At 49.6% G+C, this 27,930-nt stretch overlaps 1 protein-coding gene across 2 annotated transcripts; it reads right to left on the minus strand.

Moving 5' to 3' along the window:
- Window positions 1–1,086: 1,086 nt before the first annotated feature.
- cyb5d1 (cytochrome b5 domain containing 1) lies at window positions 1,087–27,304 on the minus strand. 2 transcript variants are annotated; one of them, XM_078428151.1, is made up of 4 exons: window positions 26,497–27,304; window positions 21,149–21,225; window positions 5,181–5,399; window positions 1,087–1,549 (listed from the first exon to the last, which is right to left on the minus strand). In XM_078428151.1, the coding sequence occupies exons 1-4, from the start codon at window positions 27,254–27,256 to the stop codon at window positions 1,319–1,321; spliced, it is 1,287 nt and encodes a 428-aa protein (XP_078284277.1). In that variant the 5' UTR covers window positions 27,257–27,304; the 3' UTR covers window positions 1,087–1,318. The 2 variants fall into 2 exon arrangements, with proteins under 2 accessions (XP_078284277.1, XP_078284278.1); XM_078428152.1 differs by lacking the exon at window positions 5,181–5,399.
- Window positions 27,305–27,930: the final 626 nt, after the last annotated feature.

The following is a 27,930-nucleotide window of genomic DNA, read 5'->3' on the forward strand; positions in this document are numbered from 1 at the left end:
TATCTCTAAATCTAAAAAAGAAAATCTAAAACTATCCTACACACACGAGGGACAATTTTTTACACTTGTACTAAGCCAATTAACCTACAAAACTGCACATCTTTGGAGTGTGGGAGGAAACTGAAGATCTCAGAGGAAACCCACGCAGATCACAGTGTAAACGTACAAACCCCGCACAGACAGCACCCGTTGTGGGGATCGAACCCAGGTCTCTGGCGCTGTGAGCGCTGTAAGGCGGCAACGCTACCGCTGCGCCACCGTGCAGCCCCAAAATGTTCTCCAGAGATGCTGCCTGACCCGCTGAGTTATTCCAGCACTTTGTGTCTTCGTTTTTGCCTGCGCCAGTTTTAACGCTACACGCAAACCGCCCCCCCTCCGCCCTCTCTCCCTCCCCCAACTCCTCCCCTCCCCCTCCTCACTCCAGCGACCACTCCCATCCCCCCTCCTCCTTGCTACCTGTCACACACGGTCCATGGCTGCCGGCCAGAACGCGGGAGATAGATGCACAACACGTGGTGTCTAGAGAAATAGACAATAGGCAATAGGTGCAGGAGGAGGCCATTCGGCCCTTCGAGCCTGTACGCACCGCCATTCAATGTGGTCATGGCTGATCATTCTCAATCAGTACCCCGTTCCTGCCTTCTCCCCATACCCCCTGACTCCGCTATCCTTAAGAGCTCTATCTAGCTCTCTCTTGAATGCATTCAGAGAATTGGCCTCCACTGCCTTCTGAGGCAGAGAATTCCACAGATTCACAACTCTCTGACTGAAAAAGTTTTTCCTCATCTCAATTCTAAATGGCCGACCCCTTATTCTTAAACTGTGTGGCCCCTGTTTCTGGACTCCCCCAACATTGGGAACATGTTTCCTGCCTCTAACGTGTCCAACCCCTTAATAATCTTATACGTTTTGATAAGATCTCCTCTCATCCTTCTAAATTCCAGTGTATACAAGCCTAGTCGCTCCAGTCTTTCAACATATGTCAGTCCCGCCATTCCGGGAATTAACCTAGTAAACCTACGCTGCACGCCCTCAATAGCAAGAATGTCCTTCCTCAAATTTGGAGACCAAAACTGCACACAGTACTCCAATAAAGCTGTCTACTTTATTACAGGAGGGGATCATCGCATCTGTTTAACTGGGGGGGGAACGTAGAAAAGAGAGGCAGGAGGGGGAGGGGGGAGAGGCCGGAGGGAAATGTGTAGGCGGGGGGGAGGCAGGAGGGGGGGGGGGGAAGAGGCAGGAGAGGAGTGGGGACCCAGGGGGGAGAGGCCGGAGGGGGAAGGGGAGTGGGGACGGGTCCCTGCCTCGGTCAGGCCTACAACTCGGTCAGGTCATCGTTGAAGTAGAGCAGGATGGACTGGCGGTAGTAGTCGGGTTCCATCCTCAGCTGGTCCATGGTCTCGTCCTCGTCCTCGATGCCGTTCTCCTCCAGCGTATTCTCCATGTCCAGATTGACGCCGTCATACTTCCACGTGTAGCTGGCGGCGTGGGCGTTGTACGTGATGTAGCGCTCCAGGATCTCGTTCAGCGTCTCCTCGCTGCACACCTGGCCAAGCGAGGACGGGGAGGGACACAGAAAACAATAATTAACCCACAAACCCGCACGTCTTTGGGGTTTCGTTTAGTTTAGTTTAGAGATACAGCGTGGAAACAAGCGCTTCGGCCCACTGAGCCCGCGCCGACCAGTGATCCCCGCACACTAACACTATTCTACACCCACCAGGGACAATTTACATTCTATAGCAAGCCAATTAACCTGCATACCTGTACGTCTATGGAGTATGGGATGAAACTGAAGAGCTCGGAGAAAACCCACTCAGGTCACAGAGAGAACGTGCAAACTCCGCATAGACAGTGCCCGTGGTCGGGATCAAAGGGGGAGACAGACACAAAATGGAGAGGGACACAAGGTGCTGGAGTCACTCAGCGGGTCAGGCAGCATCTCTGGAAATAGACACAAGGCGCTGGAGTAACTCAGTGGGTCAGGCAGCATCTCTGAAGATAGACACAAAGTGCTGGAGTAACTCAGCGGGTCAGGCAGCATCTCTGGAAATAGACACAAGGTGCTGGAGTAACTCAGCGGGTCAGGCAGCATCTCTGGAAATAGACACAAGGTGCTGGAGTAACTCAGCGGGTCAAGCAGCATCTCTGGAAATAGACACAAGGTGCTGGAGTAACTCAGCGGGTCAGGCAGCATCTCTGGAAATAGACACAAAGTGCTGGAGTCACTCAGCGGGTCAGGCAGCTTCTCTGGAAATAGATACAAGGTGCTGGAGTCACTTAGCGGGTGAGGCAGCATCTGAAAATAGACACAAGGTGCTGGAGTAACTCAGCGGGTCAGGCAGCCTCTTTGGACAGGGACACCCAGAGAGTCGGGAATTTGTGGAATTCTCTGCCACAGAAGGCAGTCAAAGCCAATTTACTAGATGTTTTCAAGAGAGAGTTAGATTTAGTTCAAAGGGCTATCGGAATCAAGGGATATGGAGAGAAAGCAGGAACGGGGTACTGATTTTAGATGATCAGCCATGATCATATGACGGCACGGTAGCGCAGCGGTAGAGTTGCTGCTTTACAGCGAATGCAGCGCCGGAGACTCAGGTTCGATCCTGACTACGGGTGCTGCACTGTAAGGAGTTTGTACGTTCTCCCCGTGACCTGCGTGGGTTTTCTCCGAGATCTTCCACACTCCAAAGACGTACAGGTATGTAGGTTAATTGGCTGGGGAAATGTAAAAATTGTCCCTAGTGTGTGTAGGATAGTGTTAATGTGCGGGGATCGCTGGGCGGCGCGGACTTGGTGGGCCGAAAAGGCCTGTTTCCGCGCTGTATATATATGATATGATATGATGATATTGAATGGCGGTGCTGGCTCGAAGGGCCGAATGGCCTACTCGTGCACCTATCTTTCTATGTTTCCCTGACACAAAGTGCTGGAGTCACTCAGCGGGTCAGGCAGCATCTCTGAAAATAGACACAAAGCGCTGGAGTCACTCAGCGGGTCAGGCAGCATCTCTGTAGAGCGTGGATAGGAGACGTTTCGGGTCAGAACCCTTTTTCAGACCCGCACTGCCCGCATCTGTCTTCTCCATAAAATCCACCAACAAGACTTCCCTCGCTGAGGCCATTTTAAAACTGAGGTTAGAAGAAACTTTTTCACCGAGAGAGTTGTGAATTTGTGGAATTCTCTGCCACAGAGGGCAGTGGAGGCCGATTCACTGGATGGATTTAAGAGAGAGTTAGATAGAGCTCTGGGGGCTAGTGGAATCAAGGGATATGGGGAGAAGGAAGGCACAGGTTACTGATTGTGGATGATCAGCCATGATCACAATGAATGGCAGTGCTGGCTCGAAGGGCTGAATGGCCTCCTCCTGCACCTATTTCTTTGTTTTCTATGTCACCCATTCCTTCTCTCTAGAGATCCTGCCTGTCCCGCTGAGTTACTCCAGCACCTTGTGTCCCCCTCCAGAGCTGCTGCCTGACCCGCTGAGTTACTGCAGTGACTTGTGTCTATTTCCAGAGATGCTGCCTGACCAGCTGAGTGACTCCAGCACCTTGTGTCTATTTTCAGATGCTGCCTGACCCGCTGAGTTACTACAGCAATTTGTGTCTATTTCCAGAGATGCTGCCTGACCCGCTGAGTTACTCCAGCACTTTGTACTCTTGCCATAGAGGGAGTACAGAGAAGGTTCACCAGATTGATTCCTGGGATGGCAGGACTTTCATATGAAGAAAGACAATAGACAATAGACAATAGGTGCAGGAGTAGGCCATTCAGCCCTTCGAGCCAGCACCGCCATTCAATGCGATCATGGCTGATCACTCTCAATCAGTACCCCGTTCCTGCCTTCTCCCCATACCCCCTCACTCCGCTATCCTTAAGAGCTCTATCCAGCTCTCTCTTGAAAGCATCCAACGAACTGGCCTCCACTGCCTTCTGAAGCAGAGAATTCCACACCTTCACCACTCTCTGACTGAAAACGTTCTTCCTCGTCTCCGTTCTAAATGGCCTACCCCTTATTCTTAAACTGTGGCCCCTTGTTCTGGACTCCCCCAACATTGGGAACATGTTTCCTGCCTCTAATGTGTCCAATCCCCTAATTATCTTATATGTTTCAATAAGATCCCCCCTCATCCTTCTAAATTCCAGTGTATACAAGCCTAATTGCTCCAGCCTTTCAACATACGACAGTCCCGCCATTCCGGGAATTAACCTAGTGAACCTACGCTGCACGCCCTCAATAGCAAGAATATCCTTCCTCAAATTTGGAGACCAAAACTGCACACAGTACTCCAGGTGCGGTCTCACCAGGGCCCGGTACAACTGTAGAAGGACCTCTTTGCTCCTATACTTAACTCCTCTTGTTATGAAGGCCAACATTCCATTGGCTTTCTTCACTGCCTGCTGTACCTGCATGCTTCCTTTCAGTGACTGATGCACTAGGACACCCAGATCTCGTTGAACATCCCCTCTTCCTAACTTGACACCATTCAGATAATAATCTGCCTTTCTATTCTTACTTCCAAAGTGAATAACCTCACACTTATCTACATTAAACTGCATCTGCCATGTATCCGTCCACTCACACAACCTGTCCAAGTCACCCTGCAGCCTTATTGCATCTTCCTCACAATTCACACTACCCCCCAGCTTAGTATCATCTGCAAATTTGCTAATAAAGACTGGATAGACTCGGCTTGTACTTGCTGGAATTTAGAAGATTGAGGGGGGATCTTATAGAAACCTACAAAATTCTTAAGGGGTTGGACAGGCTAGATGCAGGAAGATTGTTCCCGATGTTGGGGAAGTCCAGAACAAGGGGTCACAGTTTAAGGATAAGGGGGAAGTCTTTTAGGACCGAGATGAGAACTTTTTTTTCACACAGAGTGGTGAATCTGTGGAATTCTCTGCCACAGAAGGTAGTTGAGGCCAGTTCATTGGCTATATTTAAGAGGGAGTTAGATGTGGCCCTTGTGGCTAAAGGGATCAGGGGGTATGGAGAGAAGGCAGGTACAGGATACTGAGTTGGATGATCAGCCATGATCATATTGAATGGCGGTGCAGGCTCGAAGGGCCGAATGGCCTACTCCTGCACCTATTTTCTATGTTTTCTATGTTTCTATGTGTCTTTGAGCATTCCGGTTCATCCTCCCTGCGGTCCGCGTGATGGCGCCGTGTACCTCGAGCACCTGTTCCTGAGACGTCAGGGTGTTGATGATGCGGATGTTCCTGGTTTTCTCGCTGAGGTAGCCGACGTCGTACTTCGGGTCCACCCACCACGGCGTGCCGAAGTCGTTGAACCAGTCGCTGTGCGGCGCGGGCGGGGGGACGTGGACGAAGCGGCCGCGGGGCGTGTGGTACTTTATACAGTTGGTGACCTGGTCGATCTCAATGCGGACCTGCAGCGGAGGTGGGGCAAGGAAGAAGGGAGAGCGGCCGTAAATATTCATGTCACCCATTCCTTCTCTCCAGAGATGCTGCCTGTCCCGCTGAGTTACTTGCTATTGAGGGCATGCAGCGTAGGTTTACTAGGTTAATTCCTGGAATGGCGGGACTGTCATATGTTGAAAGACTGGAGCGACTAGGCTTGTATACACTGGAATTTAGAAGGATGAGAGGGGATCTTATCGAAACGTATAAGATTATTAAGGGGTTGGACACGTTAGAGGCAGGAAACATGTTTCCAATGTTGGGGGAGTCCAGAACCAGGGGCCACACAGTTTAAGAATAAGGGGTAGGCCATTTAGAACTGAGATGAGGAAAACCTTTTTCAGTCAGAGAGTTGTGAATCTGTGGAATTCTCTGCCTCAGAAGGCAGTGGAGGCCAATTCTCTGAATGCATTCAAGAGAGAGCTGGATAGAGCTCTTAAGGATAGCGGAGTCAGGGGGTATGGGGAGAAGGCAGGAACGGGGTACTGATTGAGAATGATCAGCCATGATCACATTGAATGGCGGTGCTGGCTCGAAGGGCCGAATGGCCTCCTCCTGCACCTATTGTCTATTGTCTATTGCTCCATTTTGTGTCCATCTTTCATCTTTTTTTTTCTTTTTTTTTAATATATTTTTTTGAAAAGCATATGTACAGATGGAAATAAAAGACAAATTTGTTACAATGTTCTTACATAGCTTCAATTTTTAAATTTTTAAAGAGAGAAACAAAAATAAAGAAGAATGAAAATTAAAGGGGGTAGATCCGGGAGACAATAACCACAGTTGTACATCCAACCCTAAACTCAAGTTTCAACTTTTAATTTAAATTTTTTATTTTAGTCCTGTGTCAAGCCCGTTTACTTTTCTAAAAATTCATTAAATGGAGACCATATTTTAAAAAATAAATCAGGTTTGTCAATTAAGGCAAATCTTATTTTTTCCAAATGCAAGGTCTCTGTCATTTCCGTAGTCCATATTTTAGTTGTGGGGGTTATTGGTTTTTTCCAAAATTTAAGTATTAATTTTTTCGCAGTTATTAAACTGTAATCAAGAAAATGTACCTGACTTGTTGTAAAGTTTGTAATATGTTCTGATAATCCTAATATTATTAATTTTGGATCCACATCCAATTGCTTGTCAATAACTTTAGAAACTATTTTTAAAATATCCAACCAGAAATTTTGCATTTTTATGCAAGTTACGAAAGTATGAGTTCAATTAGCTTCTTGAAATTGACATTTATCACAAATCGGAGAGATACTAGGAAAAATCCTATTTAATTTCGTCTTCGAATAATGTAGTCTATGTATTATTTTAAATTGTATTAAGGAATGTCTAGTATTTAATGAACATTGGTGTATATGTTGTAAACTTTCATCCCATATATCTTGCATTATGAGTTGGTTCAATTCGTCCTCCCATGCTCGTCTATATGATTCTGATGACGGAATGTCAGTATCTAGGAGAGTATTATAAATAAAGGATATTAATTTATTTGAATTATAATGTCGATTCAGGCATACATCAAGAGTTTCTGGACCTCTAAATTTATATTCTTGCATGTGTAATTTTACATAATCTCTAAGTTGTAAATATCTAAAATAATTATTAACATGTAATCCGTACTTCTGCTGTAAATCCTGAAAAGAAAGAAAAGTTCCCTTATGATAAAGATCTCCCACCATTTTAATTCCATAACTTTTCCATTGAGCAAATCCTCTATCTAAGTGAGACGGTTTAAAAGAAGGGTTATTCGCAATAGGGAGGAAAGAGGATAATTTACTCAGTTTTAAAGTAAGTTTTAATTGTTTCCAGGTACGGATAACACTATGTATAATGGGATTACCTCCATATGTTTTTTCATTTAAATTTATTGGAGCTAAGAGGATCGCACCAATATCAAATGGTAAACAATCCTCTTTCTCCATCTTTAACCAATCCGGTTGTTGATCAGTGTCATCCAACCAGCAGGTTATATTTTTAATATTAACCGCCCAATAATAAAATAAGAAGTTAGGTAAGGCAATTCCTCCATTAGTTTTAGACTTACATAGATGTCTTTTATTTATTCTATGAGTCTTGTAGTCCCAAATAAAATTAGTAATAATTGAATCGATTTAAAAAAAAAACTTTTTTGGAAGATAGATCGGAATTGCTTGAAATAAGTATAGTAGCTGTGGAAGAAAGATCATCTTTATAGCATTACTACGACCAACTAATGATATAGGGAGTGTTTTCCAAAATTGGATATTTCTGTGTAATTTAGTAAGTAAAGGAGGAAATTTTAACTTAAATAAAGAAGTATATTTCCTAGTCATGTAAATTCCAAGATATTTAAACTTTTCATAGGCAATTTTAAAAGGAAATTGTTGAAGTATGGCCGGATTTTGCTCCATTATTGGCATAATTTCACTTTTATACCAGTTAATTCTATAACCTGAAAATGAACCAAATTGAGTTATGAGATTTAATAAATTCGGAATGCTAATTTCAGGATTTGTAATGTATATTAATACATCATCCGCATATAAAGAAATTTTATTGGTTGTATGTTTAGTGTTATAACCGTGAATGTCTGGATTTGATCTAATACTCTCAGCAAGTGGTTCTATAACAAGGGCAAATAGAAGCGGAGATAGTGGGAATCCTTGTCTACAACCCCTAAATAAATGAAATTTGGATGACAGCATTTGATTAGTTAATATTCTAGCTGTTGGGGATGTATATAAAAGTTTCACCCATGAACAAAATTTTTCACCTAATTGAAATTTTTCCATCACTGAGAAAAGATAGGGCCATTCTACTTGATCAAATGCTTTTTCAGCATCTAGCGAAATGATTGCTAAATCTTCGTTTAATATTCTATTTGAATATATTATATTGAACAAGCGTCTCAAATTGAAAAATGAATATCGTTTAGCTATAAAGCCTGATTGGTCGGGGTGTATCAATTTATCTATAACTAGACTCAATCTATGAGCTAAGATTTTCGCTAATATCTTCTGATCAGTATTTAAAAGAGCTATCGCTCTGAACGAACCAGGGTCTTCAGAATCCTTATCTTTTTTAGGAATAAGTATTATTGTTGATTCAGTCAGAGTTTGTGGTAATCTCTGTTGTTTAAAGGCGTAACTATATACAGTTTGCAAACGTGAAGAGATCAAATCACTAATTTTTTTAATAAAATTCATTATTTAAGCCATCAGGGCCAGGGGTCGTCCCATTTTTCATGGATTTAATGGTCTCTTCAACGTCTTTCATAGTTATTTCTGCGCCCAATAAGTTTCTGTCACTCTCATTCAAACCAGGGAGGTTACATTCCTGCAAAAAGTTTTGCATCTGCGCAGAGCTATCTGTTATTTTTGATGAATATAATGTCTGATAAAATTGCAAAAATCTCTGATTAATGTCCTTGGGTAGTTTAAGCAAATCTCTGTTATCTGATCTTTCATCTTGATGGTTCCCGCTGCTTCAGTTTCTCGACGGCCGATCGAACTTCGCTGGCTTCACCTTGCACAAAACATTATCTCCTTATCGTGCGTCTGTACACTGTGGACGGCTCGATTGTAATCGTGTACAGTCTTTCCGCTGACTGGTTGGCGCGCAACAAAAGCCTTTCCCTGTACCTCGGTACGCGTGACAATGCACTAAAACTGAACTATACTTCAGTCTCCCCAAGCAGTCCCTCCTTCATAGAGTGCAGGAAGGAACCGCAGATGCTGGTTTACACCGAAGATAGACGTAAAGTGCTGGAGGAACTCAGTGGGCCAGGCAGCATCTCTGGATCTTCAGATAAACAACCTGAAGATGGCACGGTCCAGTCCAGTCGCCGTCGTGGTAGCTCTGCGGGAACTGTGCGTTTTAAACTGGTATGTTTACTTTAAAATTATCCCTAAGTGCTCTAGTGTGTGCTAGCACTTAGCATTAACCAATGTACGACCGGGAAACGCTCGTAAAATTAAACTCGAGCGCTACCGGAGCACTATTAAACAGAAAACTACTCACCGATATACCGATAGAGATCATCAAAGGAGCTCACCGCGGCAGCAGCAGTGGGAGCGCAGGTCAGTGGCACTGTCGACCCTACACGATGTGTTGTGTCAACACCAAAACAAGAACCCTGATGCGGCTGTGCTGGTGGCTGGAGACTTCAATAGGGGAAATCTCAAAAAGGTCATGCCCAACTTTTACCAACACATCACGTGTGTCACCAGGGGGGAAAGAACTTTGGACCACTGCTCCACGCCGTTCAGGAAAGGCTACAAGGCCGTTTCTCTCCCTCCTTTTGGAAAATCTGACCACGCTGCCATTTTCCTGCTGCCGGAGTACAAACAACGGATAGTACGGGAAGCGACAGTGACGAGGGACGTAAAGCGGTGGGCTGACCATTCAGAGGCCATGCTGCAAGATGCACTGAGCGAAGTCGACTGGAACATGTTCCAAGAAAGTTCCAGAGACGTAAATGAGTTTGCAGAAGCGGTTACGGACTTCATTGTCACAATAGCCGATACCATCATCCCCACGGTAAGGGTCAGTATCTTCCCTAACCAAAAACCCTGGGTGGACAGGTCTATTCGCGTGGCCTTGAATGCTCGCACCGCTGTTTACAACTCTGGCCTGGCATCCGGCAACATGGACGACTACAAGGGAGAGTCCTACCGACTGCGAAGGGCAGTGAAGGATGCAAAAAGGAGGTACCGGGACAAGATGGAGTCACAGATGGAGCAGCAGGACACCTGGCGCCTTTGGCAGGGGCTGCGGACTATAACTAGCTACAGGTCCAGCACCCCCTCAACCGGAAGTGCCGGCTCCTCCTTAGCTGATGACCTGAACTCTTTTTATGCACGGTTTGAGACGGGTAACACCACCAGCTCGCCGTCTAAAAACAGCACCGAGGGGGCGCTGGCTAGCGAGGCTGGAGGGGGATCCACTGCCGGGGATGTGCACACATTCTCGGTGTCCGAGCATGAGGTGAGGTGGGCTCTGACGCGTGTGAACACGAGGAAAGCTGGAGGCCCAGATGGCATTCAACACAATAGTCCCCAGCAGACTGGTTGAGAAGCTGCGGGAACTGGGGCTTAGCACCCCTCTGTGTGCCTGGGTCCTGGACTTTCTCACTGCCAGGCCCCAAGTGGTCAGGATAGGGGAACACACATCTAGCTCCCTCACCCTGAACATAGGATCCCCCCAAGGCTGCGTCCTTAGCCCCCTACTGTACTCCCTGTACACACATGACTGTGGGGCCAGGTTCAGCTCAAACTCCATCATCAAGTTTGCTGATGACACTGTGGTGGTGGGCCGGACCTCCAACAACGATGAGAAGGCCTACCGGGAGGAGGTGGCTGATCTGGCACTCTGGTGTCAGGACAATAGCCTCCTCTTGAATGTCACTAAAACAAAGGAGCTGATTGTGGACTTCAGAAGGGCTAAACATCCAAGGACGTACACGCCACTGGAGATAAATGGGTCTATTGTGGATAGGGTGAACAGTTTTAAATACTTGGGAGTCCGCATCGCAGAGGATCTGACATGGGCAACGCACATTGCCGCACTGTTGGGTAAGGCTAAGCAGCGCCTTTACCACCTTAGACAACTGAGGAAATTCAGAGTGTCTCTGAGGATCCTTCATTGCTTCTACTCTGGAGCTGTAGAGAGCATCCTGTCCGGCAACATTACAGTCTGGTTTGGGAACAGCTCTGCCCAGGACAGGATGGCCCTGCAGAGAGTAGTGCGTTCGGCAGAACGCACCATGGGAACTACACTCGTCCCCCTGCAGGACCTATACATCAGGAGGTGCAGATCCAGAGCAAGCAAGATCATGAGGGACCCCTGCCACCCCAGTAACGGACTGTTCCAGATGCTACGATCAGGCAAACGCCTCCGCTGTCACGCTGTGAAAACGGAGAGGATGAGACGGAGCTTCTTCCCACAGGCCATCAGGTCTGTCAACTTTTATAACCCCAGAGACTAAATTTTTGTCGACACTAATAGTGACTTATTAACTTTATTTATATGCTGTAACTGTAATTCTTTTTGTGCACAACCCGCAGGCATTGCCACTTTCATTTCACTGCATATCGTGTATGTGTATGTGACAAATAAATTTGACTTGACTTGGAGGGCAAGGATGGGTGACATTTCGGGTCAAGACTCTTCTTCGGGGTCTCAACCCGAAACCTCACCTATTCCTTCTCTCCAAAGATGCTGCCTTACCGCTGAGTTACTCCAGCACTTTGCGTCTATCTTCGGTGTAAACCACCATCTGTATTTTGTGTCTACCCTCCTTCATTGAGTCTAGTTTAGTTTAGATTATAGATTTTTTTTTTAGATTTAGAGATACAGCGCGGAAACAGGCCCTTCGGCCCACCGGGTACGCGCCGCCCAGCGATCCCCGCACATTAACACTATCCTACACGCACAATTTTTTTTTTTTTTACATTTGCCCAGCCAATTAACCTACATACCTGTACGTCTTTGGAGTGTGGGAGGAAACCGAAGATCTCGGAGAAAACCCATGCAGGTCACGGGGAGAACGTACAAACTCCGTACAGACGGCGCCCGTAGTCAGGATCGAACCTGAGTCTCCGGCGCTGCATTCGCTGTAAGGCGGCAACTCTACCGCTGCGCCACCGTGCCGCCCTTTACTTTAGAGATACAGCGTAGATACAGGCCCTTTGGCCCACGAGTCTGCGCCTACCCGGCGATCACCCGCTCACACTGGTTCTATCCTACACACTAGGGACAATTTGCAGCAGCCAATTAGCCTACAAACCTGAACATCTTGTGGATGTGGGACGAAACCGGAGCACCCGGAGAAAACCCACGCGGTCCCAAGGAAAACGTGCAAGCTCTGATCAGTAATCAGGGTCGAACCCGTGTTTCAGGCGTTCTAAGGCAGCAACTCTACCGCCGCGCCACCCTGCATATCACCGCATACAGCACGGAACCTTGCCCTTCGGCCCGACTTGTCCACACTGACCAAGTTGCCCCACTAGTCCCACTACACTGGTCCCACCTGCTTGCATTTGGCCCGTATCTCGAAATCTTTCCTATCCATGTACTTGTCCTAATGTCTTTTAAATGTTGTTATAGAACCTGCCTCAACTACCACCTCTGGCAGATTGCTCCATATACTCACCACTCTCTGTGTGAAAATGTTACCCCGGGTTCCTATTAAATCTTTCCTCTCTCATCTTAAACCTATGTCCTCTGATTCTTGATTCCTATTCTCTGGGTAAAAGGCTCTGTGCATTCACCCTATCTATTCTCCATCATGATTTTGTACACCTCTATAAGATCACCACTCATCCTCCTGCGCTCCAAGGAATAAAATCCTGGCCTGCCCCTCGGCCCAGAGAGTGCATGCTGACCAACGATCGTACAACACGTACACTATTTACACTTATTGAAACATATAAGATTATTAAGGGATTGGACATGTTCCCAATGTTGGGGGAGTCCAGAACCAGGGGCCACACGGTTTAAGAATAAGGGGTAGGCCATTTAGAACGGAGAGGAGGAAAAACGCTTTCACTCAGAGAGTTGTGAATCTGTGGAATTCTCTGCCTCAGAAAGCAGTGGAGGCCAATTCTCTGAATGCATTCAAGAGAGAGCTAGATAGAGCTCTTAAGGATAGTGGAGTCAGGGGGTATGGGGAGAAGGCAGGAACGGGGTACTGATTGTGAATGATCAGCCATGATCACATTGAATGGCGGTGCTGGCTCGAAGGGCCAAATGGCCTACTCCTGCACCTATTGTCTATTGTCTATTGCCCAATCTCTTCCTGTAGCTCAGGCCCTCGAGTCCTGGCAACATCCTCGTAAATCTTCTTTGCACTCATTTCAGCTTAACAACATCCTTCCTGCAGCAGGGTGACCAAAACGCTGGAGTAACTCAGCGGGACAGGTAGCATCTCCGGAGAGAAGGAAGGGGTGATCCTTCTTCAGACCCGACCCGAAACGTCACCCATTCCTTCTCTCCAGAGATGCTGCCTGTCCCCTTGAGTTACTGCAGCATTTTGTGTCTACCTTCCACATGAATCAGCATCTGAAGCGCTTTCCTACATAGTAACCTAACATCCCAACTTCAAGATTCAATTTAATTGTCACATGTACCAATTAAGGCACAGCGAAATTTGAGTCACCACACAGCCATACTAAGTGAAAAGCAACAAGACACACAGCCACATACAGTAAAATCTAACATAAACATCCACCACAGCGGATTCCACATTCCTCACTGTGATGGAAGGTAATAAAGTTCAATCATCTTCCTCTATGTATTCTACACTAGAGATCAGTCTGAAGAAGGGTCTCGACCCGAAACGTCACGCATTCCTTCTCTCCAGAGATGCTGCCTGTCCCGCTGAGTTACTCCAGCATTTTGTGTCTATCTTCTACATTCAATACCCATGACTGATGAAGGCCAATGTGCCGAAATTGGGCTAGTCTGCCCCAGGTTTCAACTCCTCCTGCAAAGTTCCCTCTGTTTCCTAATCTTTCAAAAAATTACCTATCCCTGTTTTAACTGACCCAACGATCCACTCTCACAACCCTCAGGGTAGAAGATTCCAGAGATGATATCACATACCTCAGTTTTAATGATCGGCCTCTAATCATAGTCATAGATTCACACAGCAAGGAAACAGGCCTTTCGGCCTAGCTCGTCTATGCCAACCAGGGTGCCCCATCTACTCCAGTGCCATTTGCCCACGTCTGGCCCACATCTCTCCAAACCTTTCCTATCAACGTATCTGCCCAAATGTTCATGTTCAAAGGTTGTAGGAGCAGTATTAGGCCATTCGGCCCATGAAATCTTCTACATCATTCAATCATGACTGATCTATCTTTCCCTCTCAACCCCATTCTCCTGCCTTTACCCTATAACCCCTGACACCCGTATTAATCAAGAACCTGTGCAATCTCCGCCTTAATAATATCCATTGACTTGGCCTCCACAGCCGTCTGTGACAATGAATTCCACAGATTCACCGCCCTCTGACTAATGAAATTCCATCCCATCTCCTTTCTAAAGGAACGTCCTTTTATTCTGAGAGGGTGCTGCACCAATGCAGGAGAGTTTGGGCCCAACTTGGTCCAGTGTGGCAATAAAGTATTCAATTCAATTCAATGTGTTGTATGATTTGTCTGGATAATACGCAAAACAAGGTTTGTCACTGTTAGGGCGGCACGGTGGCGCAGCGGTAGAGTTGCCGCCTTACAGCGAATGCAGCGCCGGAGACTCAGGTTCGATCCTGACTACGGGCGCCATCTGTACGGTGTTTGTACGTTCTCCCCGTGACCTGCGTGGGTTTTCTCCGAGATCTTCGGTTTCCTCCCACACTCCAAAGACGTACAGGTATGTAGGTTAATTGACTGGGTAAATGTTAAAAAAATATTGTCCCTAGTGTGTGTAGGATAGTGTTAATGTGCGGGGATCGCTGGGCGGCGCGGACTCGATGGGCCGAAGGGCCTGTTTCCGCGCTTTATCTCTAAATCTAACTCTAAAATAAAACTTCAGTTCACGTGACAATAATGAACCAATAAACGTGGTCCCCCTGACAATTACTGGGCGAAAAGATGACAATGGATATCAAAAAAGGTGCCCAAAATGTCGGTGGTTCCTAAGCAGCAGACACTCAAGAAGGGCATTCCAACACATTTGGGGTCAGTTAGGGTGGCGCAGTGGGTAGAGTTGCTGCCTCGCAGCGCCAGAGACCCAGGTTCGATTCTGACAATTGGCGCTGTCTGTACCGAATTTGTACGTTCTCCCCGTGACCTGCGTGGGTTTTCTCCGGGTGATCCGGTTTCCTCCCACATTCTACAGACGTGCGGGTTTGTAGGTTAATTGTCTTCTTGGAAAGATTGTAAACATAGCAAATAGGTGCAGGAGTAGGCCATTCGTCCCTTCAAGCCTGCACCGCCATTCAATATGATCATGGCTGATCATCCAACTCAGTATCCCGTACCTGCCTTCTCTCCATACCCCCTGATCCCTTTAGCCACAAGGGCCACATCTAACTCCCTCTTAAATATAGCCAATAAACTGGCCTCAACTACCTTCTGTGGCAGAGAATTCCACAGATTCACCACTCTCTGTGTGAAAAAAAAAGTTCTCATCTCGGTCCTAAAAGACTTCCCCCTTATCCTTAAACTGTGACCCCTTGTTCTGGACCTCTCCAACATCGGGAACAATCTTCCCGCATCTAGCCTGTCCAACCCCTTAAGAATTTTGTAAGTTTCTATAAGATCCCCCCTCAGTCTTCTAAATTCCAGCGAGTACAAGCCGAGTCTACCCAGTCTTTCTTCATATGAAAGTCCTGCCATCCCAGGAATCAATCTGGTGAACCTTCTCTGTACTCCCTCTATGGCAAGAATGTCTTTCCTCAGATTAGGAGACCAAAACTGTACGAAACTGTCCCTGTTAAAACAGTGCTAGCTGTTTTGCTGGTTGGCGCAGACTCGGTGGGCCGAAGGGCCTGTTTCCGCGCTGTATCTCTAAGCTAAACTAAACTAAACAAAACATCCTCCTTTCCAAAAGAGAAAACCAACCTGTCCAAGTAACAGAGTTGAAAACCAACTTGTGTTGGGCAGAACAGTAGCGCAGAGGTAGAGTTACTGCTGAATAGTGCCAGAGAACCGGGTTTGTTTGTCTGTACGGAGTTTGTAGGTTTTCCCTGTGACCCGGCGAGTTTTCTCCGGGTGCTCCGGTTTCCTCCCACACTCCAAAGACGTGCAGGTTTGTAGGTTGTGTACGAAAGAACTGCAGATGCTGGTTGAAATCGAAGGTAGACGCAAAATGCTGGAGTAACTCAGTGGTTCGGGCAGCATCTCTGGAGAACATGGATCGGTGATGTTTCGGGTCGGGACCCTTCTTCAGACTGATAGTAGTCATCCCGACCTAAAACATCACCTACTGTATCCATCTTCTCCAGAGATGCTGCCTGACCCACGAGTTACTCCAGCATTTTGAGTCATTCAGAGTGGCATAGTTGTTTTGTGTGAAGATCAGTGCACACACTACTTTTCATGGGAGGGGGGGTCTCGGAGGGGAGGGCGCGCCTCAAACTGCGGAGCATCCTGGGACAATACAGCTCACCCCCTCCCCGTGACACACTGGTCAACCTGAGAAGCACCTTCAGCAACAGACTGGTCCCACCAACATGCAGCACACAACGCCACAGGAGATCCTTCTTCCCTGCGGCTATCAAACAGTACAACACCTCCCCCTTCTGTCGTGGGGTAGACTGAGACCGAGACTGACTCCCCTCCTCAATCTTTGCACATCTCCCAAGCCTTCATGTTTCATGTATTTTGTATGACTGTTGGCAGATCAATTCTCCTCATGTGATAAATAAAGTTCTATCATATCGTATCGTACTGAGCCAATCCCCACTGAATGTGTAAGTGTTGAGATTGTGTGGAAGTTTTTATATCAACAGATTTTGTCTTGCGTCCACACTGATCAGCTACTGGCCATTGACAGGTGAAGTGATTAACATTGGTTATCTTGTTACCATGGCACCTGTCAAGGGGTGGGATATATTAGGCAGCAAGTGAACAGTCAGTTCTTGAAGTTGACGTGTTGGATGCAGGAGAAATGGGCAGGAGTAAAGACCTGACACGGGCCAAATTGTTATGGCCAGACGACTGGGTCAGAGCATCTCTGAAACGGCAAGGCTTGTGGGGTGCACCCGGTCAGCAGTGGTGAGTACCAACCGACAGTGGTCCGAGGAGGGACAAACCACAAACCGGTGACAGGCAGGGTGTTGGGCGCCCAAGGCTCATCGATGCGCTAGGGCAACGAAGGCTATCCCGTCTGGTCTGAAGGTCGACTGTGGCACGTCACAGAAAATGTTAATGGTGGTCACGGGAGGAATGTGTCACAATACACAGTGCATCGCACCCTGCTGCGTATGGGGCTGCACACGGAGGACCAACAGCATATTAGGCAGGTGGTCATCATGTTTTGGCTCATCAGGTCATCATGTTTTGGCTGATCGTGTATTTTTTATTCTGAATGAAGTTTAATTTTGAAAAGTAAAGTTTGCCCAATGATTCTGTTCTTCATCATCAGTAAGGCGATGAAGGACATTGTTAAATGGGAGGGGGAGCAAGGGCAGAGCACCGAGGAGACATGTGTGAAGGGCCACATCTGTGATGGGAGAGGGGAACCCCCGTTCCCTAAAGAATGAGGACATCCTGGATCCAACTCCATCATCAAGTTTGCTGATGACACTGTGGTGGTGAGCCTGATCTCCGATATCGATGAGAAGGCCTACCGGGAGGAGGTGGCTGATCTGGCACTCTGGTGTCGGGACAACGGCCTCCTCTTGAATGTCACAAAAACTAAGGAGCTGATTGTGGACTTTAGAAGGGCTCAACATCTGAGGACGTACATGCCACTGGAGATAAATGGGTCTATTGTGGATAGGGTGAGCAGCTTTAAATAGGGAGTCCACATCACAGAGGATCTGACATGGACAACACACATTGCCGCACTGGTGAGTAAGGCAAGGCAGCGCCTTTACCACCTCAGACAGCTGAGGAAATTCAGTGTCTCTCTGAGGATCTTTCAGTGCTTCTACTCTGGGGCTGTAGAGAGCATCCTGTCCGGCAACATCTCAATCTGGTTTGGGAACAGCTCTGCCCAGGACAGGAAGGCCCTGCGGAGAGTAGTGTGTTCGGCTGAACGCACCATGGGAACTACACTCGTCCCCCTGCAGGACCTATACACCAGGAGGTGCAGATCCAGAGGCAGCAACATTATGGGGGACCCCTACCACCCCAGCAACGGACTGTTCCAGCTGCTACGGTCAGGCAAGCGCCTCCGCTGTCACGCTGTGAAAACAGAGAGGATGAGACGGAGTTTCTTCCCACAGGCCATCAGGACTGTTAACTCTCATATCACCAGGGACTCATTCACTGTATTAATTATTTTTTTTGTGTTGTGTCTCTCTAAAAAAAAATTCTATTCTGTTTTGTAGTTTTAGCACAATCTGCAGGCATTGCCACTTTCATTTCACTGCACATCGTGTATGTGTATGTGACAAATAAACTTGACTTGATGTCTTGGTATGGGCGCAGACGGAGGAATTGGGAGTAGGGGATAGTCTTTACAGGAAGCAGGGTGGGAAGAAGTGTCGTCTCGATAGTTGTGGGAGTCAGTAGGTGTGGAACATGTGGCAGTCGATAGTCTATCTCCCTGTGCGCACTGAGCCTCCAGCCTCTGACACTTGCTCCACCCATCCGCTAATCAACATCCCCGTCACACACCCTCACCTGTATCCACCTATCCACTTGCCAGGAGTTGTTCACCCCTACCCCCCCCAAGCCTGGTCTTCCCATCCTGCTTCAGTCCCCCTGTTCCACGTTGGCAAACACACAGATGGTACTTCTGGTCGGTACCCTTTTTCAGACTGATGTCCACCCCCACCCCCCCACCTCCCACTTCTCTCTCTCTCAATTTTCGCCCCCCTCCACCCCTGATTCTATCAGTGTACAGAAGGTCCCACCCTCACGTTCAGTTCAGTTTATTGTCACGTGTACCGAGGTACATTGAAAAGCTTTTTGCTGCGTGCTACCCAGTCAGCGGAAAGACAACACACGATTACAATCGAGCCGTCCACAGTGTACAGGTACAGGATAAGGGAATAACGTTTAGTGCAAGGTAAAGCCAGCAAAGTCCAACCAAGGATAGTCTGAGGGTCACCAATGCGGTAGATAGTAGTTCAGCACTGCTCTCTGGTTGTGGTAGGACGGTTCAGTTGCCTGATAACAGCTGGGAAGAAACTGTCCCTGAATCTGGAGGTGTGCGTTTTCACACTTCTGTACCTCTTGCCCCGATGGGAGAGGGGAGAAGAGGGAGTGGCAGGGGTGAGACTGGTCCTTGATTATTCTGCAAAGAGGTCCTTCTGCAGTTGTAGGAGCAAAGAGGTCCTTGTACAGGGCCCCAGTGAGACCGCACCTGGAGAAATGTGTGCAGTTTTGGTCTCCAAATTTGAGGAAGGATATTCTTGCTATTGAGGGCGTGCAGCGTAGGTCTACTAGATTAATTCCCGGAATGGCGGGACTGTTGTATGTTGGAAGACTGGACAGGCTAGGCTTGTATACACTGGAATTTAGAAGGATGAGAGGGGATCTTATCGAAACATATAAGATTATTAAGGGGTTGGACACGTTAGAGGCAGGAAACATGTTCCCAATGTTGGGGGAGTCCAGAACCAGGGGCCACAGTTTAAGAATAAGGGGTAGGCCATTTAGAACGGAGATGAGGAAAAACTTTTTCAGTCAGAGAGTTGTGAATCTGTGGAATTCTCTGCCTCAGAAGGCAGTGGAGAGTGGAGGCCAATTCTCTAAAGGCATTCAAGAGAGAGCTAGATAGAGCTCTTAAGGATAGCGGAGTCAGGGGGTATGGGGAGAAGGCAGGAACGGGGCACTGATTGAGAATGATCAGCCATGGCGGTGCTGGCTCGAAGGGCCGAATGGCCTCCTCCTGCACCTATTGTCCATTGTCAAACTATGCAGCCATGGAATCATAGTGCGCAGAGGCAGGCCCTTCGACCCACCACACCCATGTTGACCATCATGCTTTTACTTTAGTTTAGAGATGCAGTGCGGAAACAACCCCTTTGGCCAACCGAGTCCGCGCCAACCAGCGATCACCCAATAATAATTTTATCCTGCACAATCACAATCACAATAAAACTTTATTACCCAAGTATGTTTTGCAACATACGAGGAACTACCATTTGCCGTACAGTCATAACAATAAAAAGCAACAGGACACACAAAATACATTTTAACATGAACATCCACCACAGTGACTCCTCCACATTCCTCACTGTGATGGAAGGCGAAAAAAAAGTTCAATCTCTCCCTTCTTTGTCCTCCAGCGGTCGGGGGCCTCTAACCTTCCGATGACGGGATGATCTTGACGTCCGTGGCCGGCGGCGAGCCTTCCTCGTCGGGGCGATCAAGCTCCTTCATCGGGGGGGGGGGGAATCTCAGCTTCCCCCGCGCCGGCGATCTACCCCAGGTCGGGACCAGTCGAACCTCGTGCAGCTTTTGGAGCTCCCGACCGGTCTCAACCCGAGTTCCTGATGTTAAAGTCTGCAGGCTGCATTGGAGCGTCGATCCCAGGCAAGGGATCGCAGGCTCAGATGATAAGTCCACGCCCCCGCGGGGACTCAAGGTCAGTCCCAGGCAAGACCTCCAGCTCCGCGATGTTAGGCCGCAGGGCGACCAGAGATACCATCCGGAAAACAATCGCATCTCCGGCAAGGTAAGGGATTGAAAAAACGTTTCCCCCGACCCCCTCTCCTGCCCCCCACATAAAACAAACCAGAGGACATTTACACAAACTTTTAAAACTTACCAAAAATAACAAAAAGAGTTTGAAAAGGACAGGCAGACTGTGGGCGAGACAGCCATCATGCGGCGCCCCCTGGTGGCACTCCAAGGACAATCTACAACCAAAGCCAATTAACCGACAAGCCCGCACGCCTTTGGAGTGTGGGAGGAAACCAGAGCACCCGAAGAAAACCCACGCAGGTCACGGGGAGAACGTGCAGACTCCGTACAGACAGCGCCCGAGGTCATGATCGAACCCGGGTCTCTGGCGCTGTGAGGCAGCAACTCTACTGCGCTGTGCCACCATGCCGCATCTGCCGGTACTAGCACTTGGTGCGTGGCCTTGTATTTCATGACAGGCTACTTACATCTTCTCGTTCCTCGTCAAACCAGTGGCTGATGTCCTGTCCGGCTGCTTCTAGGATGGGTTTGAGCAGCACATCGCCTGAAGGAAAGAGCACAGAGCTGTCAGTGGCAGCAGGAGAATGGTTGGGCCTTGCAAACCTCACACAACTGCACCTTCCACAGAGGCTCCTTGGAGAGAAGCAAGCTAACCCTCCCTGTGTGGTATCTCAGCTGCACGGAGGCAGAGAGGAAAGCTCTTCAGCGGGTAGTCCATAGAGCAAGAGGACCATCGGAACACAGCTACCATCCTTGGAGGGCATCGACAACACACGATGCCTCAAAAAAGCCTCCAGCATCCACAAAGACTCCTCACACCCCTGCAACAGTCTGTTCGAACTTCTACCATCGGGCAGACGATACAAGGCCTTCTACGCCTGCACCTCCAGACTCAGGAACAGCTTCATCCCCAGGGCCATAGCTGCTATGAACCGGTCCTGCTGAGCCGGATGGTCACATCGCACAGTGAACAGGCACAGACCTACTTGCACTTTATTCTGTTTTAAAACTGTTCCAATTTATTTCATTGGGTTGTTTAAATTAATACTGACTAGCTAATTAATTTATTGAATCGTATGGGATTCCCAATCTCGTTGTACCCCTGTACAATGACAATAAAGATATATTGTATTGTATTGTATTGTCCCAACTCAAGGCCACTGGCAGCAGAAGGATATTAGTTTTAGGTTTATCAGTTCAGTTTTAGATTAATTTTGAGATACAGCGCGGAAACGGGCCATTCAGCCCACTGAGACCGTGCCGCCCAGCGATCCCCGCACACTAACACCATCCTACACACACTGGGGACAATTTACAATTATACCAAGCCAATTAACCTACAAACCTGTAGGTCCAATTTACCGGATGAATTTAAAAGAGAGTTAAATAGAGCTCTAGGGGCTAGTGGAATCAAGGGATATGGGGAGAAGGCAGGCACAGGTTACTGATTGTGGACGATCAGCCATGATCACAATGAATGGCGGTGCTGGCTCGAAGGGCCAAATGGCCTCCTCCTGCACCTATTTTCTATGTTTCTATGTCCTGGGGGGAAACCGGAGCAGCCGGAGAAAACCCAGGCAGGTCACGGGGAGAACGTGCAAACTCCTTACGGACAGCACTTGTAGTCAGGATGGGACCCGGGTCTCTGGCGCTGTGAGGCAGCAGTTCTACCGCTGCGCCATTGTGCAGCCCCGTTATTATTGTCACGCGTTCCGAGGTTCAGTGAAATCTCTGGTTAGCGTGGCTTCCAAACAGATCAGATAATACAATGCATGAGAGCAATCAAACCAAACTCATGTACAATGGGTAGAACGAAGGAAAAGAAACAGAGTGGAGAGTGTAGTTCTCAGCATTGTAGCCTACCAGTTCCAGAGACAAAGTCCAATGTCTGCAAAGGTTTAGAGGTGAATCGAGCAGTACCCTAGCTTATGGAAGGACCATCGACAAAGTCCAATGTCTGCAAAGGTTTAGAGGTGAATCGAGCACTAGAATCGAGTTCCTAGCTTATGGAAGGACCATAGACAAAGTCCAATGTCCGCAATGGGGTAGAGTATCGGAGTTAGATCGATCGACTGACCAAATGGTGGCAGCATAACATCCTGGCTCTGAGTGTCAGTAAGACCAAGGAACTGGTTGTGGACTTTGGAAGAGGAAGGATGAGGACCCACAAACCTGTCTATATGGACTGGACGATGGTGGAGAGTCAAAGGCTTCAAATTCCCTGGCGTGCATATGTCTGAAGATCTCTCCTGGACCCAGCACGCTGATGCAATTATAAAGAAAGCCCATCAATGGCTCTACCTCCTGCCCATCAATGGCTCTACCTCCTGAGAAGATTTCAGAGATTCGGTATGCCAGATTGAACTTCTACAGGTGTACGTACAGTAGAGAGCGTATTGACTGGTTGCATCACGTCCTGGTACGGCAACTTGAATCCAAAGAGCCAAGAAGACTGCAAAAAGTTGTGAGCACTGCCCGGTCCATCACGGGTTCTGACCTCCCCACCATCAAAGGGATTTACTGGAGTCACTGCATCAAAAAGACAGCCAGCATCATCAGAGACCCACACCACCCTGGCCACGCTCTCATTTCACCCCTGCCATCAGGAAGAAGGTACAAGAGCCTTAAAACTGTAACGTCCAGGTTCAGGAACAGCTTCTTCCCTGCAGCCATCGGGCTGTTAAATACTGCAACATCCATTAAGCTCTGAACTACATAGACTATTAGTGTAAGAAAATAACTGCAAATGCTGGTACAAATCGAAGGTATTTATTCACAAAATGCTGGAGTACCTCAGCAGGTCAGGCAGCATCTCAGGAGAGAAGGAATGGGTGACGTTTCGGGTCGAGACCCTTCTTCAGACCATGTGGTTACTCCAGCACTTTGTCTATCTTTGGCCCCTATCCCAGTGAGTGCTTGTCTGCAGTGCACATGGGAGCCCCTGCCCTAGTGAGCGCTTGTCTGCAGTACACATGGGAGCCCCTACCCCAGTGAGCGCTTGTCTGCAGTACACATGGGAGCCCCTAACCCAGTGAGTGCTTGTCTGCAGTACACGGCATGCCCTCCATGGGATCCCCGCCCTAGTGAGCACTGGTCTGCAGTACACATGGGAGCCCCTGCCCTAGTGAGTGCTTGTCTGCAGTACACATCCTCCATGGGAGCCCCTGGCCTAGTGAGTGCTTGTCTGCAGTACACGTCCTCCATGGGAGCCCCTGCCCCAGTGCGTGCTGGTCTGCAGTACACATGGGAGCCCCTGCCCCAGTGAGTGCTTGTCTGCAGTACACGTCCTCCAAGGGAACCCCTGCCCTAGTGAGTTTGTAAGTTAATTGGCTGGGTAAATGTAAAAAATTGTCCCTAGTGGGTGTAGGATAGTGTTAATGTACGGGGATCGCTGGGCGGCGCGGACTTGGTGGGCCGAAAAGGCCTGTTTCCGCGCTGTATATATATGATATGATATGATATTGTCTGCAGTACATATGGGAGCCCCTGCCCCAGTGAGTGCTTGTCTGCAGTACACATGGGAGCCCCTGCCCCAGTGAGTGCTTGTCTGCAGTACACGGCATGCCCTCCATGGGATCCCCGCCCGAGTGAGCACTGGTCTGCAGTACACATGGGAGCCCCTGCCCCAGTGAGTGCTTGTCTGCAGTACACATGGGAGCCCCTGCCCCAGTGAGTGCTGGTCTGCAGTACACAAGGGAGCCCCAACCCCAGTGAGTGCTTGTCTGCAGTACACGGCATGCCCTCCAGGTGGCGTTGCGTGGCAACATCGCGGGTCAGAGGCCGGGACGTCACCTGCCGCACAACCACTCAAGACCACTGGATAGCCTGGTGGAAAACCCGGCATGGAGCAGCCAGAGATCAGATCGGCAACAGGGAAAACCAGGTATGGATCAGGTCAGCAATAGCGACCGATCTACACGCCTGAATCAGTCTGAAGAAGGGTCTCGACCCATTCCTTCTCTCCTGAGATGCTGCCTGACCTGCTGAGTTACTCCAGCATTTTGTGAATAAATACCTTCGATTTGTACCAGCATCTGCAGTTATTTTCTTATACTACACGCCTGTCGTCTCGTCACCCCTTTCTCCCGTCATGCAGCGACCCTCTGTGGTTCCGGTTTCAACACTAGGAGTATGGAGAGCCAGCTGGGAACAGACATCACGGCCTCAATTCACTGTTGCACTGAACACCACAGCCCCACCCGGCTCGGACGTGTTCGGCAAACATAGAAAATAGGTGCCGGAGTATGCCATTCGGCCCTTCGAGCCATTCAATATGATCATGGCTGATCATCCAACTCAGTATCCTGTACCTGCCTTCTCTCCATACCCCCTGATCCCTTTAGCCACAAGGGCCACATCTAACTCCCTCTTAAATATAGCCAATGAACTGGCCTCAACTACCTTCTGTGGCAGAGAATTCCACAGACTCACCACTCTCTGTGTGAAAAAACACTTTCTCATCTCGGTCCTAAAAGACTTCCCCCTTATCCTTAAACTGTGACCCCTTGTTCTGCATCTAGCCTGTCCAACCCCTTAAGAATTTTGTAGGTTTCTATAAGATCCCCCCTCAATCTTCTAAATTCCAGCGAGTAGAAGCCGAGTCTATCCAGTCTTTCTTCATATGAAAGTCCTGCCATCCCAGGAATCAATCTGGTGAACCTTCTCTGTACTCCCTCTATGGCAAGAATGTCTTTCCTCAGATTAGGAGACCAAAACTGTACGCAATACTCCAAAGAGCGGGTCGCCCTGAACCGGCTCTGCACAGGGGTCGGCCGGTTTCAACACACTAGGAGCATGGACAACCAGCTGGGAACAGACGCCGCCACCTCCTCAATTCACTGTCGCACCGAACACCACGGCCCCACCCGGCTCGGACGTGACCGCAAAGAGCGGGTTGCCCTGAACTGGCTCCGCACAGGGGTCGGCCGGTTCAACGCCAACATGCATCGTTGGGGGTTGCGTCCGTCAGCAGCCTGCGTGTGTATGTGTGGAGCAGACCAGCAAACGGCGCAGTGTGGCATTCTCGACTGCACTGTCCTCCGTATGGCGGTCATGGTGGTGCAGCGGTAGAGTTGCTGCCTTACAGCGAATGCAGCGCCAGAAACTCAGGTTCGATCCTGACTACGGGTGCTGTACTGTATGGAGTTTGTACGTTCTCCCCGTGACCTGCGTGGGGTTTCTCCGAGATCTTCGGTTTCCTCCCACACTCCAAAGACATACAGGTTGTAGGTTAACTGGCTGGGCAAATGTAAAAATTGTCCCTAGTGGGTGTAGGATAGTGTTAGTGTGCGGGGATCGCTGGGCGGCGAGGACTCGGTGGGCCGAAGGGCCTGTTTCTGCGCTGTATCCCTAAATCTAAAAAAAATCTAAAGTCTCCCTGGTGGAGAGGTAGACCTCACGGCCCTCGACAACAGCACATTGCACTGGCTACAGCGCCTGGAGAGCGTCACATCACCTCTGCTGCCTCAAACGCAAGAAGAATCTACACCACAGCCCCCCCCTCCTCCCACGGCGCTCCCTCCCTCCCTCATACTGAGGGGCACCCTCCACCCCCCCCCCCTCCTCCCGCGGCGTTCCCTCCCTCCCTCCCTCCCTCACACCCAGGGGCACCCTACACTCCTCCCGCGGCGCTCCCTCCCTCCCTCCCACACCGAGGGGCACTCTCCACCCCTCCCTCCTCCCCCAGTGCTCCCTCCCTCACACCCAGGGGCACCCTACACCCCAGCCTCCTCCCTCCCTCACACCGAGGGGCACCCTACACCCCAGCCTCCTCCCTCCCTCCCACCGAGACGCTCCCTCCCTCCCTCCTCCCCACCTTGGTGCTCCTGGACGAGCGGGCTGAGGTCGCGCACCCTGCCCAGGTATGACACCCACAGGTCGGTCATGGTGTTGTGAGCCGCCACCTCGCTGGGCGTGTAGTAGCGCGAGTGCAGAGCAGAGCCCGTATCCGCCGTCCCGCCATCCGCCATTATGGACGGGGCCCGCTGCCCGCCGCCCTCCTTCTCCTCCTCCTCCTCCCCGGTCGTCATGGTCATGGACGTCGCTGTCTCTCCGGCCCCAGCCTGCGGCCCGCCGCCGCCCTCCTCCTCCTCCTCCTCCTCCCCGGTCGTCATGGTCATGGACGTCGCTGTCTCTCCGGCCCCAGCCTGCGGCCCGCCGCCGCCCTCATCCTCGGTGGTTATGGTCATGGACACCGCGGACTCGTCTCCGACCCAAGCCCGCGATCCGCCCTCATCTTCGGTCGTTATCCCTATGGACGCCGCGGACTCGTCTCCGGCCGCGACCCACGGGCCGCCGTCCTCTTCCGTCGCCATGGACGCCGCGGACTCCACTCCGACCCCAATCCGCGACCCGCCGTCGTCCTCCCCGGTCGTTATGGTGAAGGACGCAGCGGACTCCCCTCCGGCCTCAGCCCGCGGTCCGCCATCATCCTCCTCCTCCAACGCCATGGACGGCGCCGCTTCTCCGGCCGCAGCCCGCGCTCCGCCGCCGTCCTCCTCGGTTGTTATGGTCATGGACGGCACCGCCTCTCCGTCCGCAGCCCGCGGTCCGCCGTCCTCCTCCTCCGACGCCATGGAGCCCGCAACCGCCGGCCAACCCCGCGCCCGCCGTCTCCATGGACACCGCCATATTTGACTACAACTCCCGGCGGGCCCTGCGATATAGCTTACAACTACCGGCATGCACGGCGCCATATGTACCGTCGCCATAGACACCGCCATATATACCGTCTCCATGGACACCACGACTTCCGACTACAACTCCCGCGTGTCCTGCAATACGCCTACAACTACCGGCATGCACAGCGCCATATGTACCGTCGCCATGGATACCGCGACTTCCAACTACAACTTGCCGTGCCCGTCAATATCGCCTACAACTACCGGCTTGCATGGCGCCATATGTACCGTCGCCATAGATACCGCCGCCATAGATACCGCGACTACAACTCCCGGCGTGCCCTGCAATATCGCCTACAACTACCGGCATGCACGGTGCCATTGACCCCGCGATTCCGACTACAACTCCCGGCGTGCCCTGCAACATCGCCTACAACTACCGGCATGCACGGCGCCATATGTACCGGTGCCATAGACACCGCGAATTCTGACTGCAACTCCCGGCGTGCCCTGCAAGTACGCCTACAACTACCGGCATGCACTGCGCCATATGTACCGTCACCATAGACACAGCGACTGCAGACTACAACTCCCGGCGTGCCCTGTAATAGAGCCTACAACTACCGGCA

The sequence above is a fragment of the Rhinoraja longicauda genome, chromosome 34, assembly GCF_053455715.1.
Source record: "Rhinoraja longicauda isolate Sanriku21f chromosome 34, sRhiLon1.1, whole genome shotgun sequence".
In the NCBI taxonomy this organism is placed as follows: domain Eukaryota; kingdom Metazoa; phylum Chordata; class Chondrichthyes; order Rajiformes; family Arhynchobatidae; genus Rhinoraja; species Rhinoraja longicauda.